At 53.7% G+C, this 21,529-nt stretch overlaps 1 protein-coding gene across 4 annotated transcripts in view; it reads right to left on the bottom strand.

Moving 5' to 3' along the window:
- AGAP3 (ArfGAP with GTPase domain, ankyrin repeat and PH domain 3) overlaps positions 1-21,529 on the bottom strand; it is a 243,096-nt gene that overhangs the window by 96,663 nt on the left and 124,904 nt on the right. For all 4 annotated transcript variants that reach the window (XM_038388865.2, XM_038388867.2, XM_043509842.1 and 1 more), the window contains exon 7: positions 11,436-11,563. In XM_038388865.2, the coding sequence (XP_038244793.1) occupies positions 11,436-11,563 (128 nt within the window). The remainder of the gene's footprint in view (positions 1-11,435; positions 11,564-21,529) is intronic.

The raw sequence follows: 21,529 nt of genomic DNA, 5'->3' as shown, positions 1-21,529 counted from the left end.
AAGGTCTGGAGCAACAGGTAACGACCCTGCGTTGTATACGAGAGACTGAGGATTTTCTGGACCAAACTCAGGATAGCCTTCTAGGGGCACAAAGCTCTAAAGATATAGAGCAGGTTGCACAGAGGAGCCAAGAGGCCAGTGAAGAAGCTTGGCAACATGTGACCTCCAGAAGAGGTAAGCGGAATGTCCGGGTTCCAGTAACACAGACACAGGTAACTAACCGCTTTCATGTTCTCTCCACAGGTACCAATGCGGAGAGTGGACCAGATGATATGTCTGGGGGGAGAAAGCAGAAGGAGACTCCGCTGGTTGGGAGGCATGAGATGCGATGTCCTGAGGTTGGGGGTTCCACGACCACCACTCCCAAGAGGAGAAGGCGGGTGGTGGTGGTCGGGGACTCTCTCCTCCGGGGGACTGAGTCATCTATCTGCCGCCCTGACCGGGAAAACCGAGAAGTCTGCTGCTTGCCAGGGGCTAAGATTCGTGATGTGACGGAGAGACTGCCGAGACTCATCAAGCCCTCGGATCGCTACCCCTTCCTGCTTCTCCACGTGGGCACCAATGATACTGCCAAGAATGACCTTGAGCGGATCACTGCGGACTACGTGGCTCTGGGAAGAAGGATAAAGGAGTTGGAGGCGCAAGTGGTGTTCTCGTCCATCCTCCCCGTGGAAGGAAAAGGCCTGGGTAGGGACCGTCGAATCGTGGAGGTCAACGAATGGCTACGCAGGTGGTGTCGGAGAGAAGGCTTTGGATTCTTTGACCATGGGATGGTGTTCCATGAAGGAGGAGTGCTGGGCAGAGACGGGCTCCATCTTACGAAGAGAGGGAAGAACATCTTTGCCAGCAGGCTGGCTAACCTAGTGAGGAGGGCTTTAAACTAGGTTCACCGGGGGAAGGAGACCAAAGCCCTGAGGTAAGTGGGGAAAGCGGGATACCGGGAGGAAGCACAGGCAGGAATGTCTGTGAGGGGAGGGCTCCTGCCTCATACTGGGAATGAGGGGCGATCAACAGGTTATCTCAAGTGCTTATATACAAATGCACAAAGCCTTGGAAACAAGCAGGGAGAACTGGAGGTCCTGGTGATGTCAAGGAATTATGACGTGATTGGAATAACAGAGACTTGGTGGGATAACTCACATGACTGGAGTACAGTCATGGATGGTTATAAACTGTTCAGGAAGGACAGGCAGGGCAGAAAAGGTGGGGGAGTAGCACTGTATGTAAGGGAGCAGTATGACTGCTCAGAGCTCCGGTACGAAACTGTGGAAAAACCTGAGTGTCTCTGGATTAAGTTTAGAAGTGTGTGCAACAAGAGTGATGTCATGGTGGGAGTCTGCTATAGACCACCGGACCAGGGGGATGAGGTGGACGAGGCTTTCTTCCGGCAACTAACAGAAGTTACTAGATCGCAGGCCCTGGTTCTTATGGGAAGACTTCAATCACCCTGATATCTGCTGGGAGAGCAATACAGTGGTGCACAGACAATCCAGGAAGTTTTTGGAAAGGGTAGGGGACAATTTCCTGGTGCAAGTGCTAGGGGAGCCAACTAGGGGCAGAGCTCTTCTTGACCTGCTTCTCACAAACCGGGTAGAATTAGTGGGGGAAGCAAAAGTGGATGGGAATCTGGGAGGCAGTGACCATGAGTTGGTTGAGTTCAGGATCCTGACGCAGGGAAGAAAGGTAAGCAGCAGGATACGGACCCTGGACTTCAGGAAAGCAGACTTTGACTCCCTCAGGGAACAGATGGCCAGGATCCCCTGGGGGACTAACATGAAAGGGAAGGGAGTCCAGGAGAGCTGGCTGTATTTCAAGGAATCCCTGTTGAGGTTACAGGGACAAACCATCCCGATGAGTCGAAAGAATAGTAAATATGGCAGGCGACCAGCTTGGCTTAATGGTGAAATCTTAGCGGATCTTAAACATAAAAAAGAAGCTTACAAGAAGTGGAAGGTTGGACATATGACCAGGGAAGAGTATAAAAATATTGCTCGGGCATGTAGGAAAGATATCAGGAGGGCCAAATCGCACCTGGAGCTGCAGCTAGCAAGAGATGTCAAGAGTAACAAGAAGGGTTTCTTCAGGTATGTTGGCAACAAGAAGAAAGCCAAGGAAAGTGTGGGCCCCTTACTGAATGAGGGAGGCAAGCTAGTGACAGAGGATGTGGAAAAAGCTAATGTACTCAATGCTTTTTTGCCTCTGTTTTCACTAACAAGGTCAGCTCCCAGACTGCTGTGCTGGGCATCACAAAATGGGGAAGAGATGGCCAGCCCTCTGTAGAGATAGAGGTGGTTAGGGACTATTTAGAAAAGCTGGACGTGCACAAGTCCATGGGGCCGGACGAATTGCATCCGAGAGTGCTGAGGGAATTGGCGGCTGTGATTGCAGAGCCCTTGGCCATTATCTTTGAAAACTCGTGGCGAACGGGGTAAGTCCCGGATGACTGGAAAAAGGCTAATGTAGTGCCCATCTTTAAAAAAGGGAAGAAGGAGGATCCTGGGAACTACAGGCCGGTCAGCCTCACCTCAGTCCCTGGAAAAATCATGGAGCAGGTCCTCAAAGAATCAATCCTGAAGCACTTAGAGGAGAGGAAAGTGATCAGGAACAGTCAGCATGGATTCACCAAGGGAAGGTCATGCCTGACTAATCTAATCGCCTTTTATGATGAGATTACTGGTTCTGTGGATGAAGGGAAAGCAGTGGATGTATTGTTTCTTGACTTTAGCAAAGCTTTTGACACGGTCTCCCACAGCATTCTTGTCAGCAAGTTAAGGAAGTATGGGCTGGATGAATGCACTATAAGGTGGGTAGAAAGCTGGCTAGATTGTCGGGCTCAACGGGTAGTGATCAATGGCTCCATGTCTAGTTGGCAGCCGGTGTCAAGTGGAGTGCCCCAGGGGTCGGTCCTGGGGCCCGTTTTGTTCAATATCTTCATAAATGATCTGGAGGATGGTGTGGATTGCACTCTCAGCAAATTTGCGGATGATACTAAACTGGGAGGAGTGGTAGATACGCTGGAGGGGAGGGATAGGATACAGAAGGACCTAGACAAATTGGAAGATTGGGCCAAAAGAATCATAGAATCATAGAATATCAGGGTTGGAAGGGACCCCAGAAGGTCATCTAGTCCAACCCCCTGCTCAAAGCAGGACCAAGTCCCAGTTAAATCATCCCAGCCAGGGCTTTGTCAAGCCTGACCTTAAAAACCTCTAAGGAAGGAGATTCTACCACCTCCCTAGGTAACGCATTCCAGTGTTTCACCACCCTCTTAGTGAAAAAGTTTTTCCTAATATCCAATCTAAACCTCCCCCATTGCAACTTGAGACCATTACTCCTCGTTCTGTCATCTGCCACCATTGAGAACAGTCTAGAGCCATCCTCTTTGAAACCCCCTTTCAGGTAGTTGAAAGCAGCTATCAAATCCCCCCTCATTCTTCTCTTCTGCAGACTAAACAATCCCAGCTCCCTCAGCCTCTCCTCATAAGTCATGTGCTCTAGACCCCTAATCATTTTCGTTGCCCTTCGTTGTACTCTTTCCAATTTATCCACATCCTTCCTGTAGTGTGGGGCCCAAAACTGGACACAGTACTCCAGATGAGGCCTCACCAGTGTCGAATAGAGGGGAACGATCACGTCCCTCGATCTGCTCGCTATGCCCCTACTTATACAACCCAAAATGCCATTGGCCTTCTTGGCAACAAGGGCACACTGCTGACTCATATCCAGCTTCTCGTCCACTGTCACCCCTAGGTCCTTTTCCGCAGAACTGCTGCCGAGCCATTCGGTCCCTAGTCTGTAGCGGTGCATTGGATTCTTCCATCCTAAGTGCAGGACCCTGCACTTATCCTTATTGAACCTCATTAGATTTCTAGGCTCTCCAGGGGCGAGCTCTGCCATGGCCTCGATATACTTTCAGGGAGGACCCCCATGGTTTGCCGAGCTCTAGGCTTAGCTTTCCCCACAGTGAACCCCACAGACCCACGCTCCCAGACCAGGCCTGCGGGCTCCAGCCCCATCTGACTTGCAGTGTGGCTCCCCAGACTCCTGCAGAGATGTGTCTCTGTCAGGGAGCGACGCTCCCAGTCTGCAGCACGGCCCACTCACAAGGCAGCACTTATCTGTCACCTGGACTCTGAGTCCTCAGGTCAGCACGGGGAAGCCAAGTTTCAGGCAGAGCCCACACTGGCAGAAGCAGATGTTCTGACTCCCTGCCACCCTCTCTCCCCCTCCAGCTGCAGGTCTGGGTGTCTGCAGCTGCACATCTAACACCCAGCTGCTCCTGCCTCAGTTTCTCTGTCTCCGCACGCTGGGTTCACGCTTCAGCTTCCTTTGCTTCCAATCATTTAAACTAATCTGCCATCACGGAGGTTTCCAGCATCTCCGCAGAGGCCCAGATGTGGCCAGGCCTCAACAGTGCCTTGTACCTCCTCTGCGCCTCCCACACCAAGCTCTTAGTCTCCTGGTCCCAGAGAAGAAGTTAACCCCTTCGCACCCAGCGGGTAGCAACATAAATGGAGAGGGTACATTGAGTCACACATAGTGTTTATAGAAATATTACCAAAACCTCCTGCATTCTCTCCAGCATGTGCCCCAACATCAGAGGACGGCTGTCCCTCCCGCCGGGTGCTTGGTAAAGCCTGTTGGGGCCACGAGAGGCAAAGAGTGGAAAAGCTAACAGAGGGAGTTTGCCTGGGATCTGTCCAAGAGGAGTACGCTAAGGGCTGCATTGGGGGGCTGCGTTGGTGAGTATCTGAGTGTCTGTTGCAGGGACAGTTTGTCAGTTTGACCTTGTGCTTGAAAAGTTTGAATTGGGAGTGCTTTGTTCCAGGTGGGCCTTGAGTGGGCCTGACTGTTATAAAGAGGCAGCCAGCTATGAACCAGCTGAGCGGCGAACAGTGGAGAGGCTAACAGAGGGAGTTTGCCTGGGGAGAGCCCACTGAGGCTTCCATCTTGCAGGCTTCTCTGAGAAGTCACTGCAACATCCGAGGAAGCTCATAGAAGGAAGGTAATATGGATGGTGAGCAATCAGCTGTTGTGACTGCACAGGATGTGCCATGTTTGTCTTTCTCCCACAAGACAGAAGCAACTTTGTCTGTACAAACTGCAAGCTGGTCTCCATATTGGAGGAGAAGGTTCAAAGTCTGGAGAAACAAGTATCGACCCTAAGTTGCATAAGAGAAACTGAAGATTTCCTGGACAGAAGTCAGGATACGCTTCTGTGGGCAAAACATTCTGAAGATTCAGAGGAGACTGCGCAGCGGGGACAGAAGGACGGTGAAGAAATTTGGCAGCATGCGACCTCCAGAAGAAAAAGGGGAGCATCCATGTACCAGCAACGCAGATACAGGTAAGCAACCGTTTTCATGTTCTCTCCACAGGTACTAATGCGGAGAGTGGACTAGATGATACATCTGAGGGAAGGGAGCAGAAGACGACTCCGCAATTGGAAGGCATGAGATGCCCTGTCCTAGGGTTGGGGTTCCATGACCCCCATTCCCAAGACAAGGAGGCAGGTGGTGGTGGTCAGGGACACCCTCCTCAGGTGGACTGAGTCAGCTATCTGTCTCCCTGACCGGGAAAACCGAGAAGTCTGCTGCTTGCCAGGAGCTAGGATTCACGATGTGACGGAGAGACTGCCGAGACTTATCAAGCCCTCGGATCGCTACCCCTTCCTGCTTCGCCACGTGGGCACCAATGACACTGCCAAGAATGACCTTGAGCGATCACTGCAGACTACGTGGCTCTGGGAAGAAGGATAAAGGAGTTTGCGGCGCAAGTGGTGTTCTCGTCCACCCTTCCTGGGGAAGGAAAAGGCCCGCGTAGAGACTGTAGAATTGTGGAAGTCAACGAATGGCTATGCAGGTGGTTTCGGAGAGAAGGCTTTGGATTTTTTGACCATGGGATGGTGTTCCAAGAAGGAGAAGGGCTAGGCAGAGACGGGCTCCATCTAACGAAGAGAGGGAAGAGCATCTTCACAAGCAAGCTGGCGAACCTAGTGAGGAAGGTTTTAAACTAGGTGTGATGAAGTGGGACTGTTCTTAATGTTTCCTCTGAATATTGTAGGGGTGCCTCAGTTTCTCCAGGCATTTCTTAAGTCTTTAGGTGGTGGGATAAGGGGGTGTAATTGTTGCAGAGCAAAGGGCCAATGTACATAAATGGCTGACACTCTGTCTCCTGGAGACTGATGACCTGGGCTCTTCCCCCCCACAAGGTGAGAGCTAAAGGATTGGAGAACAAAGGAATCAGGTGCCCTCCTGGCCCGGGAAGGGACAAAGCCCAAAGAAGGAGGGGCTGGAGGGTGAGTCAGTTTGGGCTGGCTGGGGACAAGGAGTGAAGTGCAGACGTGGTTGACTGGCTCACTGCCCCCCAAAATGGACCCGGCTGAGCGGTTCTGTTCTCTGCACCTACAAGCTCTGTTTTAGACCATGTTCCTGTGGTCTAATAAACCTTCTGTTTTACTGGCTGGCTAAGAATCACATCTGACTGTGGAGTTGTGGGGCAGGACCCTCTGGCTTCCACAGGACCCCACCTGCGTGGACTTGCTGTGGGAAGCGCACAGAGGGGCAGAGGATGCTGAATGCTCCGAGGTCAGACCCAGGAAGGTGGAAGTTGTGTGAGCTTTTTGCCTGGAGACAGGCTGCTCACAGAGAGGAGGCTCCCCCAGAGTCCAGGCTGGCTTCATAGGGAGCAGTTCCAGAGCATCGCCCGGGGACTCCGTGACACTAGGTTCACAGGGGGAAGGAGACCAAAGCCCTTAGGTAAGTGGGGAAGTGAGATTCCCAGGGGGAAGCAAGAGCAGGAGAGCGCAAGAGGGGAGGGCGCGTGCCTCATACTGAGAAAGTGGGACAATCAGCGAGTTATGTCCAGTGCCTATACACAGATGCAAGAAGACCGGGAAACAAGCAGGGAGAACTGGAAGTCCTGGCACTGTCAAGGAATTATGATGTGACTGGAATAACAGACTTGATGGAAAGCCCGGGAAACAAGCAGGGAGAACTGGAAGTCCTGGCACTGTCAAGGAATTATGATGTGACTGGAATAACAGACTTGATGGAATAACTCACATGACTGGAGCACTGTCATGGATGGATATAAAAACTGTTCAGGAAAAAGGACCTAGGGGTTACAGTGGACAAGAAGCTGGATATGAGTCAACAGTGTGCCCTTGTTGCCAAGAAGGCAAACAGCATTTTGGGCTGTATAAGTAGGAGCATTGCCAGCAGATCGAGGGACATGATTGTTCCCCTCTATTCAGCAGTAGTGAGGTCCTATCTAGAGCATTGTGTCCAGTTTTGGGCCCCACACTAAAAGAAGGATGTGGAAAGATTGGAAAAATTCCAGCGGAGGGTAACAAAAATGATGAGGGGACTGGAACACATGACTTATGAGGAGAGGCTGCGGGAACTGGGATTGTTTAGTCTGCAGAAGAGAAGAGTGAGGGGGGATTTGATAGCCGCTTTCAACTACCTGAAGGGGGGTTCCAAAGAGGATGGATCTTGGCTGTTCTCAGTGGTAGCAGATGACAGAATGAGGAGTAATGGTCTCGAGTTGCAGTGCGGGAGGTTTAGGTTGGATATTAGGAAAAACTTTTTCAGTAGGAGGGTGGTGAAGCACTGGAATGGGTTCCCTAGGGAGGTGGTGGAATCTCCTTCCTTTTAGGTTTTTAAGGCCCGGCTTGACAAAGCCCTGGCTGGGATGATTTAGTTGGGGTTGGTCCTGCTTTAAGCAGGGGGTTGGACTAGGTGACCTCCTGAGGTCCCTTCCAACCCTGATATTCTATAATTCTATGAATGGCAGTGACCTGCACTGGGACTCAGAGATACCCCTGTAAGGCAGATGCATGGCACCGGGTATGTAAGTGCCCGGCACGTTGAGAGCTGGGAACTTATCCCGACGATCTAGGCTGGGCTTGATGGAGGTCAGGGTTACCATCCGCCCCAAGGTGCTGGGTGAATTTGCTGGGACATGGTAAGTCCAGGCTCAAGTGCACTACCCAAAAGGAAAGGGGTGGGGGAACAATGGGAGGAGAAACCCTGGCCTCCAAAAGGCGAGGCCCCTCCTTGATTGCCCCCGACGGAGCACGGAGGCATCCTCTTCTCAGCAATGGTTCATGAAAAGCATCCCTGAAGGTGGGCAGAAGAGACTGGAACTAGCGGGTAACTCCAGTGGCTACCTGGAGAGCCCATGAGTGCCAGGTGTGTGCAGCCTGCTGGCAGAACAAGACCAAGCAGGGGGGCAGTGGGGGCCAAAGCTCTGGCAGGAGCAGAAGAATGAGGCTCCCGAGCTGCCTGTTGTCCTGGGTGTGGAATGGGCAGAGCTGGACGAGACCCCCAGCCACAGGAGCTCTCTCAGGGGGCTGGGAGCGAGAACCTGGTATCAGCTCTGAGGAGTCCACTGGCTGGTCCAGCCCCAATCACGGAATGGCTCCTCTCAGTAGCTGGGAGCGAGAGGCCCAGGGAACACAGACTGGCTTCAGAGCCCTTGAGGGTGTGCAGAGATCAGTGGGCAGGGAGGGCCAGGGCTGCAGGAAGAAACGCTCTCTCAGTGCTGGGTTGGCTGGTTCTCGCTCCAATGCCCAGGGTCTAATGAACTGCTAAATGTGCAGCCAGGAAGGAATCTTCCCCCAGGTCATATTGGCTATGACCTTCTCGCCTCCCTCTGTAGCGTGTGGGTGCAGATCACTCGCTGGGATTATCTGGGTCTATCTCATTGCTCGAGCATTGTGCACCTCAGCCCCCCCAGTCTCTGCCTGTGGCAAATCAGTCGCCTCCCATGTGTCTCAGTTGGGTTTTTGCGCTGAGTGGGCTGAGTGGGCAGGTGCTGGGCTAGACAGGAGGTCAGACAGATGATCTGGCGGCACCTTCTGGCTGTTAAACTCTGACTTTAAGGTAGGGACCAAGACCATGAACTTGAATAGAAACTCACCCAATGAAAGATGCTAGCAGCTCATTCTGGCAGTTTTGTCCGTTATCTCCTCAGCATCTCGGTGTGTTTAATCCTTGTTTCAACCACTTTAAGTGCTCCAGGAGTCAGGCTCCCAGGTCTATGAGTGAGGGACAGTGTTTGCACCTTCCAGGTCTCTGCTGTGGTTGTTGACTTGAATAAAAGACGTGTACTCTTGCTAGCAGCTCAGCTGCTTGGACTCTTGGGCAGACAAACATCCTGTTCTGGAGACTTGCTGCTCCCTACTGAGCAGTGTGTCCAGCACCTCCTCTCGTACACCTCTGTCTCGGACAGCACCTCATCTTTACCTGCAGGGCCAGGGCAGCCATCTCCCAGCATCCTCTCTGGATTGAAGACTGATGGCTCGGCAATGTCCTCCTCCTCCTCCTCACCTGTGCCCTTCCCCCTAGGGCTCCCAAGAACCCACCCATTTTCTCACAGCCTTCCTGCTTCTCAAACACTCTGACAATATTTATTTGTTTCAATGTCTTTTGATATTTGCTCTTTAAATTCCCTCTTGGGCTCCCCCTTTCCGCACACGCCTTACCTGCCAGAGTTTGTTCCTTCTTCAGGCCACCCTTGGCTGCATGTCCTGGCCCAGGAAAGGGACTGTTTGCCTCAGCGGCCCTGGAACCTGGTCACATAGCCAGACTGGCTAAGCTCTTGCTGCCCTGCCGCCTTTGCGGTCTATAGCTTCCCTGCCTCCTAGGGCTCTGTTATTGGTGCCTCCAGGCTCCCACGCTGAATCGAAAGATTGTACCATCCTCACTTTGGACTCCAGGATCTTCAGGGTTTGGAATCACCCTTCCCAGAGCCGAGTGTCACTTGGCCGGTGTTTGGTATCTTTCCTCTCATCAGGACAGTGAACTGACCTATCCCATGTTCACTGGGACTTGGTGGCTCACCCAAGTTACCCCTTGAGCCCATGGCTGTGCCCTGGGAGCATTCCCTGTGCTCCAAAACACAGTTGTTTCCAGCGTGGAGAAACCCCTTGTGAGAACTAACGGATTTAAATGCAGGGAGCTGAAGTCCCCCATTACAACTGTTTGATTAGACCTCGCTGTCTCTCCGATCTCCCTCAGCACTGCGTGAAAAGTCTCCTGTCCCTGAGCTGGATGCCCATGGTACAATCTTACCCTTGGGCTGCATGTGCACAGGGCTGGGAGGGACCTTCTGGGTCACTGAGTCCAGCCCCTGCTATCACAGGCCACCCTGTCATTTCAACCTGTTCAGAAACCGATCAGCTCCCTCTCCACCAAATGGATCTGCTGTGTGCATGTCTCCGCTAGGCGTGTTCTCAAGGGATCTGTTGGGCAGAGTGCCACTCTCCCCACTCCGGCCTGCCCTGCCTGCGTGGGGTACAGCCACCACCTCCGTGTCCCACCTGGCAGAAATGCCTGTCCTTCGTACTCCCCTCCTGAGGCCAGGCCTTGAGTCACGGCCTTTCACTCATCAGTATCTCTCCGCAGAGCAGACACATTTCTAGGGTTTGTTTCATTCCTTGGTGCAACGCCCCATCCTGCTCCTGGAGTGGTCTGCCCCAAAGTCTCCTCCTTCCCTGCAATGTCTCACCCCAAGCTCAGCCTGTCCCTGCCCCAGGTCAGCTGGAATTTCTGCCCTGGCTACAGCAGCCCCTTTGGCTCAGTGACTTCCACAGTGGAGGTCTGTGCCTGCCTGACCAGGGCTCCTCAGGCCCTGCTGGCATCCCCAGCTCCTAGGCTGTTACCCCCTAACCTAGCCTGCTCTCTGCTGGTAGCCTGGTTCCCTTTGCTGATGGTGGAGCCTGTCCCTTCTGCACAGACTCTGCTTTTCCCAGCTCCCCATCAACACAATCCCTCCTCCTCCACCACCTTTGGGACCCTGCACTGGGTCCCTGGGGTTCCCTGCAGGGCTGGCCCTGCCCCTGGTGCATGGCAGGTGACAGCCCCGGGCCTTGGCATAGAGCCTGTTCCTAGCCCTAGAACTGCAGTTCCCAGGAACACACCCCACCCCTACCCCCTGGGCTCCCCCCAGTGCCCTGTAGGAGCCTCTCCAGGTGCCTCCCAGCGGGGGCAGGTTCCTGCATGGCTCTTACAGTCTCCACAGTCCCAGCTCAGGCCTCCCTATAGCACAATCTGGCTGCAACCCCCGCTGGCCCCTTGGCCCTTGCTGTGGGAGGGACCATCGGCCGCCCCTACATCCAGCCGATAGCAGGGACAGCCACACAGTGTGTCCGCTCCCCCATCTACAGCGCCTGGGGTAGCCAGGCTAGACACTACGCCCTGCCCTGGGGCTCTGGGAGCTCCACGCTGCTTGCCCTGCAGGCCCCTGGCCCCCAGGCAGGCAGACAGTGAGCTGTTCTGGGCTCTAGGCCAGCAGCCCCCCACCTGCTGCTCTTCAACTGCACTGGCTACTCCAGGGCTTGTGTTCAGAGACGGTGGCTAGGCAGACCCAGCCTTTACCTTTCAGTCAGCGGGGAGTGCTAGGGGTGTGAGTGGGGTCCCATTTCTCACCTGGTTGATGTGCACAGAAGGAATAGAGGCAGCAGAGACGGATGAATGGCTAGGTGAATTGGGCAGGGACTTGCAGGGCCCTATGGAGAGCTGCTGTTTCTTCCGCAGGGCCACCACCTTCTGAGCCACTGAAAGAGAGAAGATAGGGGCTAGGATCAGACGGCTTTCCCTACCCACTGCATCTCCAGAGCAGTTCAGAGAGACCCCGTGCCGGCTCCTGCCTCTGCCTGCAGCCAGTACCTGGGGCTTCAAACTGCCCCTTGCTGTGGCACCAGGGACTCCGGCAGTACATCTAACCTTGGGCTGCAGTACACTAGAGCATGGAGCCGCTAGTGGCTGCCCCAGAGGAGTGGCGTACCACTGCAGTTTGCCCTGCCCCCTGGATACGTGTCCCACAGTTCCTGGCACTGCTCCATAAAGCAGTGGCTTCAAGGGGATTCTGAAAGATCTTCTAGGAACCCAAGTGAATTGCAGGAGAAAAGGTCAAATTCCCATAATTTCTTGGGACACACCCATTAGTCTCTGGGCACTGGCTCCGTATCCAAGCCCTGGTCTCAGAACGGGTCCAGGCTGAACCTTCGGCTGCTGGAGCTTTGGAAAGCAGTTGCAAGGTACCTTGGGCAGCGGAGGGGCTCCCGCAGGAGAGGCTCCTGCAGGAGTGGCAGAGGGTGCAGCAGCTCACAGAACCAGCCACTGAACTGGGCATGCCCTGAACACACCAGGCCTTCATCCCAGTTGCTCTCCTGTGCTCTGCCTCAAATGCCACAGGTGCCCCCATCCCAACCTCCACATCCCTGTCCTCCAACCTGGGCACTAGGCACCTCCATCCTCCAAACTGGGAACCCTCCGCTCTAGACACTCCTCTACCCATGTTTAAACAAAAATAAACACACCCCTCTCCGGTGACCCACACAGTAAGCACCAGCTCAGAACCCAAAGCCCAGGCCTTCACAGTCTCCTGCTGGAGCCCTGCCCGCCCCGGGGACAGCGAACAACTCTACAGAATGCCTTGAAGGCGGATGCACATGGGAGCAGGGGAGCAGGCACCCCGGTGAGGGGCCATGCAGAGAACGCCCAACCAGAAACGCTCCTCTCTCCTACGCTGATCACAACGGCAACAGTACAGAAATGGAAAAGGTGTCCCTCAGACAGGCAGTGCAAAGCCACTAAGAGCTTCACGGGATAAAGCCAAACTGGTCAGTGCCATATGCTGCTGGCACAATGTACCCTGTCACAAGCCTCCTGCTGAACTCTGAGCTGGCTGCGGTTCCCAGAGAGCCTTAAGATGCCGCACCACATACAGCATTGAACTGGGAGGTGTCTAACCCCCAGGTAGCCCCGTGGGTCCCTGCACCCCAACACCATGGCTGCACATAAATGTGAAAGGCTGACCTGCCTTCTCGGCCAGAGCTGGGAGTCCAGCCAAAACGCCCTCAATCGGAGTGGCCCATGTTACCTCTGCATCTCTTCCGGCTGTCCCCCCACAAATCAACAGCACCTCCCTCTTCTCTGGTATGGGCCTCAGCAAGCAGGCTCACACCCATGCTTTGCGCTCCGTCCAGTGCTGGACCAGGCCACTGACCACGCTGGCTGGGTCAGGTGATGTGGAGACGCAGAGTTATGTGTAATCACAATACTGAAGGCACCACAACCCCCTCACCCCAGCCTGTCTGCCGGCATAAGAGGAAGGGGGGCAAGATGGACCCAGCACCCCCTCCCCGTGCAGCCATGGTCATGCAACCCCCCCGCTCAGGAGCTGCAGGCCCACCCAGCCCTGGAGGCTAGTGCTGGCCGGGTGTGACCGCAGACTGGTAGGACAGGGCTGTTGTCCGGCTAGCAGCAGAGGGTGCAGAACTTTTTCATCCCTCTGTGGGGAACAGGCCTCAACAATGCAGCCTCAGGCCACGTGGGTGAGAGGCCATTGCCCTGCCCATGGCCCACCCAATGTTCCTGGACAACTGGGCACTGGCCTGTGGTCAGGACTCCACCGTGGGTGCTCCACCCCCACCCAGGACTCCACCGTGGGTGCGTTGTCATGCCTGTTTCCATGCAATGCACAGAATGCTCCACGGGCATGCAGTGAAGGGGGTCAATGTACTGGAGAGTACTGAAGGACAGAAACAGCTGGAGCCCAAGTCTGCTCCCCGACCTCACCCCCAGCAAGCCCAGGAGGCCCCAGGCCGGCCTTGGTGGCAGGTCCCTGCAGGCCCTCAAGAGCCAGCAGAGGAGGACACTTCGCATCACACATCACTGAGCCCAGCCAACACTGACCCACTGGGGCACCAGGCACATGCGCTTGTGCCCGGGCTCCCAAGTCCACTCCCAAGCTACGCAGAGCGGTGGTGATTCTGCTAGATGCTGAGTAAGGGCAGAGTGGGCTGGGTTTTCACTGGGAGAAACAGAGGCTGTGGCAGTCCCCGATGGCCCACAGCTCTGGGGTAGAGCCGCACCATGGCATGAGGCAGCAGCAAGATGGACAGTCACTATTCACAGCTGGACAGACAAGCTGCCACTAAGTGCAGCCTGCATCAGAAATGCTCCGTGAAAACAGGTTCCCGGGGAGGAGGGGGGTAAGGAGGAGGATGGCTCATTGAGCTAACGCTGGCACTGCTCTCTCCTGTCATTTCTTGCTCCGCTGGTGGGGGGCTTCTACATCTGTATTAATTATTCCACTGCTTTTGTTTGCTTTGTGAGGGATTTTTCCCTGGAGCAGAGAACCCTGCATGCGCTGATGGGGCAGGAATTATTAGCGATTGCAGCTACAGGCACCACGAGAGACTTTGGGTGGTGAGTTTGCACTTTGGTCATACGTCCATTTCCCTCCTGGTTGGTTTGGATTATGTTGGTTGTGGTGAGGGAGCACAGTACAACTGACGTGCCGCCTATCCGGAGACCTTCGGCAGAAATTCCTTCATTAAATGAACGAATACATGCAAGACAGCTGCGAGATCCAACGCAGGGAACACGCAGCCCTGAACCAAGGGCAACATAGGATGTATGTGTCTTGGGGAATCTCGTTTTCTTTGCCACTATCTCATGAAGGAAGGATGCCTGGCAGGTGAAGGAGCTGCCCTGAATAACTAGGTTGCACTGGGCAGGTGGTGCAGAAACCAACTGCTGTGTCTGCCATCCTCTCTCTGGAACAATGGCGTCCAGAGCTCATTCGCCTATTCTGGCATCAGCTCTTGTCCTGGCTCTCTCCTGCTCAAGATGGAGTGTCAACTCTGAATCCCTCTGACTAACAGATTTTCTCCTGGTCCCTGGTGTGTGTAGTTGCTCTGGCACTCAGATCCTGCAGGCCTGACCCTCCACCTGCTCTGGGAGATGCGGAGGGTTGTACTGGTCACTACAAGGAATAATAAGTGACAGGGTTAATCGCCATAACAATGGCTCTTCCACCCTTGGACTACCAAGGAACGCCAAGCCCAGCGCCTCCCCGGCATGCTACAGCTGCAATTCACAAATTTGGTGGTGAGGTCGGGGAGGGGCAGGAGCAATGGAAGGGGCAGGTGTGGACGCGTATGGGGGCTGCGGTTCACAAAGGTTACGGATTGCAGGGAAAGAGCACGCTTCGAAACAGCTTTCTGTTGCGGGTCCCAGCAGACGGAAGGGGAGCAATTTACCAGCGAGTGGAAAGCACGGCCACTGGAGTTCTTCATCCAGAGCATATCAGAAAGCCAACGCTGTGCGTGTTTCTGCGGGTGCAGGGAAACGCATTGCTCCCCGATGTGCCTGCCAGTGAGAGCAGCGGCTTTATAAACCAGGAGGCCCTGCTCCTAAGTGCTGGGGGACAGAAGGGCTAAGGAACTAGGGGATTACCTCAGCAGCCAGGGTTCCTAGAGCACTGCCTTTGCACGTTCACACTCGTGGAGTGCCGCTGAGCCTGGGGAAGCTGCTGGAGAGCAGAGCCTGCTGGGGCCATTCATGCACTGGACCCAAGGAGCCTGGGGGCCTCAGTTCCTTCTGCTACAACCCAGATGCCTGCAAGTGGAAGGAGAGCCAACCCACGAACACCCCCACCCAGAGCCTCTGCATCGTCCCAGCTGGGCAGTGGGGTCCTAGCTGGCTGTACAGACCCTGTACAAAGCCCTGGCTAGGATGATTTAACTGGGACTTGGTCCTGCTTTGAGCAGGGGGTTGGACTAGATGACCTTCTGGGGTCCCTTCCAACCCTGATATTCTATGATTCTATGACCCCAGTGGGGGAAGGATGCAGAAGTGGTTCCCGAAGTGAATTCGCCTCAACGCCCAGCTGAGAGTGGTGCTGAGTCAGCATCTGCACAGAAATCCGGGAGCAGCCCTGCAGATAAGGGGACCTCTCGCTCCAGGTGGGAGCCAGCCTCCCAGCTCAGCCAGGTGGAGGCTTGGGCCAGCCACCCAAGCCCAGACCCATAAGCACCCAAACCTCCACCAGTACTGCAACATCCATACTGTTTGCAGCAGGTAGTGTGAGCCCACTCCAACTGTAGTGTAGACACGCCCTATAGTTCTAGCATGGAAACCTGGCAGAGGTAGGCCACTACTGCCCCCTCCTCCCTGGCAGGATAAGCCCTCAGGTCCTGACACCCTAGACAAGGCACCGCAGTCTAACACCACTAGCCGGGTGCTGAGTGGAGACGCACCGCTTGTGCTTTCATCCCTGAAGGCTGCAACAAGTTTAGGAAGTTTCCTAAATGGCAGAGTCCTGGCCAGACAAAAAGCCCCGGCCCTGCTGACATCTACAACGCGGAGTCTAACTTCCCCGGGGCAAAGTCCTCGGCTGAGAACAGGGAGATTAGAGAGGTCTGATGCAGGTGGATTTCAGACAGCGTCTCTGGCATACGTTTGGGATGAGGACTCAGGACACATTAGCCCCTGTAGAATACAGCAAAGGGAGGATCCATTATTAAACCCTAGCCCTCCCTTAGCAGATGTGTGTTACGAGCCAGGGCATGAATCAAAGTCCCATACATGCTACATGCTAAAACCAGGAGTGGAGCTGCAGTAGCACAGGCAGGGGCTGGCTGTGCCAAGTACAAACCCACCTGAGCCCTCGGGTACGTACTCGGGGCAGCCAGCCCGTGTTGCTGCTTGTTAGGATACAGATATTCAGGCCTGTCTGTAAAGGGCTAGACTCTAAGAATGTAGGTGTATCCTTATCACTTGGCGAGTTGTAGAGGTATAAAAGAAAGAATCAAAATCACTGTCTGCCGGTGTAAGATCCTTCTCTTCCTGTGACAGGCTGAGGCCTTGTGCTTAGGCTCAGGCCTTGGGCTAAGCAGCAGAGGCAGCCATAAACTGGGAAGCGACCGGTCACCTCCTCACATCCCAAACCAGTCCCATTGAAAGCAGGTGCTATGGGGCCATTAGGATACAATCCTGACCTGATAACGCCCGTCCCCTCCAGAGAAAGGGAAGTGCCTAGAAGATGTAAAAGGAAACTTAGTTTGGTAGCATCCTGTCTGGCAAGAACGCACTTCTCAATAGCTGGGATGTGAAATCCTCACTTCTGTGTTTGTCGTCCCCATTTCCCCATTGTTTGTATAATCTGTCTGGTTCTGTGATTTTTCCTGTCTGCTGTATAATTAATTTTCCTGGGTGTGAGCTAATTAAGGTGGTGGGATCTAATTGGTTAAATAATCGGGTTACAATAGGTTAGGGTTGGTTAGTTAAATTTCAGGAAAATGATTGGTTAAGGTATAGCTAAGCAGAACTCAAGTTTTAGTATATAGTCTGCAGTCAATCAGGAAGTGGGGGGGGGGGAAATGGGAACAGGGAATGGGGGTAGGGGAATTGGAATCATGTTTTGCTAAAGGGGGGGATGGGAACAGGGACACAGGCCAGGCTCTGTGGTGTCAGAGCTGGGAAGGGGGACACTAAGGAAGGAAACTGGAATCATGCTTGCTGGAAGTTCACCCCAATAAACATCGAATTGTTTGCACCTTTGGACTTCGGGGATTGCTGCTCTCTGGTCATGGGAGAAGGACCAGGGAAGTGAGCAGGTGAAGGAATAAGCCCCTAACAGGGCTTGGAGCTGCCCAGGCTATCTCGGCGACATTACACGTCTCGGTGCACTAGCTCAATGGGAGCTAGCTCTCAAGTGCGTCTATGCGACCTGGGGATTGCACCCCTCGCTCATAGCACGGACCTAGCCTGACTCCACTTGCTAACGGAACGGTGATGAAACCATCCGGCCAGATCCTCCGGATGTGGCCCAGGGTCTTCAAAGGCAGGAAGGAGAGTGTGCACGTGCCCAAGGGCTCCAGGCAAAGGTCCCACGATGCAGCAGGCTCTCTGGAAGTATTCACCAGGGCTTGAAGAAAAGGAGTACTTGTGGCACCTTAGAGACTAACAAATTTATTAGAGCATAAGCTTTCATGAGCTACAGCTCACTTCATCGGATGCATTATAAGCTTATGCACTAATAAATTTGTTAGTCTCTAAGGTGCCACAAGTACTCCTTTTCTTTTTGCGAATACAGACTAACACGGCTGCTACTCTGACACCAGGGCTTGAGGAATCCTGCAACAGCAGGGTGACTAAAATCAGCGGGACTCTCCACTGGGGGTTTCACGGGGAGAAGACAAGGAGCGGCCCAGAGACTTCAGGTCCAGCCAACAGTCCCAAACAGATTAGACAGGCAGGGAACAGGCAAACATTATCTGCTGCCACAGAGAACCTTTTCACTCCCCAGGGCAGAGGGCTTTCTGCATCCCTTCTGCACTCCCGCTGGGCTCAGCAGGTCTGAAATACTGCCCTGAGATTCAGGCCACGAGGCGGTGCGATTCCCGAGCAGGAGGCAGGGTCAGACCATCTCCTTGAGACAGCAGGGCTCCGGGTACCAGTAGGAAAAATGAAGGCTCCCATAAGAGATTTGGGAGGGCAATTGCCTAGCCCAGGATGGAGCAACCAGCATGACTCGAGCTCTGGCCTGTCATGTGTCCGTTTGATTGCCAGTGGGGAGATGCTCAGTCCAGCATGGCCATGGGATGGAGTCTCTGGAGCAGACGGTAGGGCACTTCATGTTGATGTTTGCTGGAGTGGGGTCCTCCACTTCTTTAACAGCAGATCCACCGGGGCCTGTTTCAAGCAGGATTCCTGTCCCTGTCATTGATACTGCATCTGGGCTCCTCACAATCTTTAGTGTATTTATCATCACAGTGCCCCTGTGAGGGGGGCAGGGCTATTACCCCATTTTGCAGTTGGAAACTGAGGCAAAGAGAGAGACACCAAGGGCTTGTCTACATGGGACGTCTCTGTGTAGAAAGCTTGGGTGCTGTAGATTCATGCTCTGACTTTTTGCACAGTAACATCCCATGCAGACAAACCCGATGTGATATGTCCAGATCACAAAGGATGTTTGCTGTGGAGCAGGAACTGAACCCAAGTCTCCCACAGCCCAGACCAGTGCTCCAATCACCAGATCCAACCTTCCTCCCAGTGCCCATGGCAACCTCTAGCACTCTCTTTGCCGACAGGATGACGGGCCAACCACCAGTCCCACAGAACCATTCCCTCCTCACTGTTCTGCAATACGCACTTGTTTGGTGATGGAATAGGAAGTGTTCTAGTGTGACTGGGCAACACAACATAGAATCATAGAATCATAGAATATCAGGGTTGGAAGGGACCCCAGAAGGTCATCTAGTCCAACCCCCTGCTCAAAGCCTGGTCACATCCCCTGAGCAGCTGCACAGACGATTTTACAGCCTATCTCCCAGCACTCAGTTCCAGACGCTGCTACCCAAACATCTCACTGCCACGAGCTGTCCACTCTGGGGAACCAGCCACAGCCTCGGTGATGATCCCAATGTAGGGGCTCAGAGAACTCAGCTGCACTCCCTTCAGCCTGGCATCCAGGAGCTCCCACCAAGAGGTGGCCCAGGGAGCACTGCCTCATCATCTGCACTGAGCGTGAATCCTGCTGCCAGCCAGGGCTGTCGCAGCCTCATTTGCAACCACACCAACGAATGTGTGAAGAAACCAAGTGTCCCTTAGTCCCCGGCAGACTCACACTGATCTCCAAGGATCCTCTCTCAGGAGAAGGGTAACTGCCAAACATCCCTGGAAGAATTGCCTTGGCCTAGCCTGAGCCCTCGATGGCCCCAAGAAGGAGATTCTTTGGGCAGGCACGAGAGTGGACTTGTCTCGAATCCAGAGACTGAGGGCCTGGAACACCTTGAATGATTCCTAAAATGCCTGGGGAGAACGGGGACAAACTAGCCACTTGTCTAGCGATGGGAACGTCTTGACACCTGAGATGGACATGAGCCCTCCCAGGCATTTGGTGACTCCCCTTGATGCAGCCCCTTGCACTGAGAACAGATGCTGTCCCTCCACAGAGAGAGCTGTCATTCTGACAGCCACACAGACACAGGCATCCTTACGCTGAAAGCTCCAAGCCAGTTTTGAGGGGACAGGGCAACACATGGAACTTCCCAAGGAAGCTAGGCTTCAGAGTGGTTGTCGTGTTAGTCTGTATCAGCAAAAACAATGGAGGAGTCCTTGTGGCACCTTAGAGGCTAACAAATTTATTTGGGCATAAGCTTTCGTGGGATATAACCCACTTCATCAGATGCATGGAGTGAAAAATACAGTAAGCAGTATATATATTACAGCACATGAAAAGATGGGATTTGCCTTACCAAGTAGGAGATCAGTGCTAATGAGGCCAGTTCAATTAAGGTGGAAGTGGCCTATCCTCAACAGTTGACAAGAAGGGGCGAATATCAACAGAGGGAAAATTACCTTTGTAGTGTTAACGAGGCCAATGCAATCAGGGTGGACGTTGCTCATTCCCAACAACTGACAAGAAGGTGTGAGTATCAGCAGAGGGAAAATTACTTTTTGTAGTGATCCAACCACTCCCAGTCTTTATTCAGGCCGAATTTGAAGGTTTCCAGTTTGCAAATTAATTCTAGTTCTGCAGTTTCTCGTTGAAGTCTGTTTTTGAAGTTTTTTTTGTTGAAGAATTGCCACTTTTAAGTCTGTTATTGAGTGTCCAGGGAGATTGAAGTGTTCTCCTACTGGTTTTTGAATGTTACAATTCTTGATGTCTGATTTGTGTCCATTTATTCTTTTGCATAGAGACTGTCCCGTTTGGCCAATAAAGTCAGTCTCTGGAGGGCCACAATGGGAAGAGGCAGTTTCTCATGCTGGATGAGAAAACCTGTCTGAGGAGCTCCTCAGGAGGGATCCCTGCCACGCAATGGGGTGAAACTGGTTCACGCATCCAAGCTGAACGAGATCTAGCAACTGGATGGGATTCCACCGCAAGCTGCTAGGCCCCAGCAGGCAGGCAGGGAAGCAGAAGTCAGAAATCTCAGTGGTTTTCAAGCAACACGCCAGATTTGCAGCCTTGATGCTGAAGGTGACACGTGGTGCAGATGATGCATCAGCTCTGCCTCACACATTTCTGAGGAACCTCTCCAACACTGGAAGGACGAAGACTCCGTCTCTGGTGGTGTCGGACTCAACGGTGCACATACAGGAGCCTGATCGTATGCTCTGGCGCTGGCCACAGGCAGAAGGAAGAGTCCAAGCCCTTGGGACTGGCGAGATGGGCAAAGCTGCAGCCGCTCTCAGCATGTCTTGCAGGAATTTTTCCACATGCTCCCTGGACTCAGGCTAACAACTCGCCTCTGCCAGAGCAGCACCAACAAGTCCAGCACAAAAGGGCCCTTGTGTAGAGGTCAGCTCAGCACAGTGCAGAAGCGCTCTCAAAACAAGGGTCTGCTGGAGCAGAGAGCCCCCAGTGCTGGTGGCCTTGGTCATGGCACTGATTTCCTCCGAGCCAGGGAAGATCCTGACACTGAGAAGCACCTGCACCTGTACCCGCCCACTCTAAGGGAACAAAGCTTTGCTGGAGACGCTTCACCACCAAGACAACAACAGGTGCATGCTGAGTGCCAGCAGCTAAGAGGATCATGTGCATCAGAATCATAGAACTCTTCCAGGGTTGGAAGAGACCTCAGGAGGTCATCCAGTCCAACCCCCTGCTCAGAGCAGGACCAATCCCCAACTAAATCATCCCAGCCAGGGCTTTGTCAAGCCTGACCTTAAAAATCTCAAAGGAAGGAGATTCCACCCCCCTCCCTAGGGAACCCATTCCAGTG

Source organism: Dermochelys coriacea, chromosome 2, assembly GCF_009764565.3.
Source record: "Dermochelys coriacea isolate rDerCor1 chromosome 2, rDerCor1.pri.v4, whole genome shotgun sequence".
NCBI lineage: Eukaryota > Metazoa > Chordata > Testudines > Dermochelyidae > Dermochelys > Dermochelys coriacea.
The sequence above is the reverse complement of the archived record's forward strand: the minus strand, read 5'-3'. Positions and strand labels throughout refer to the sequence as shown.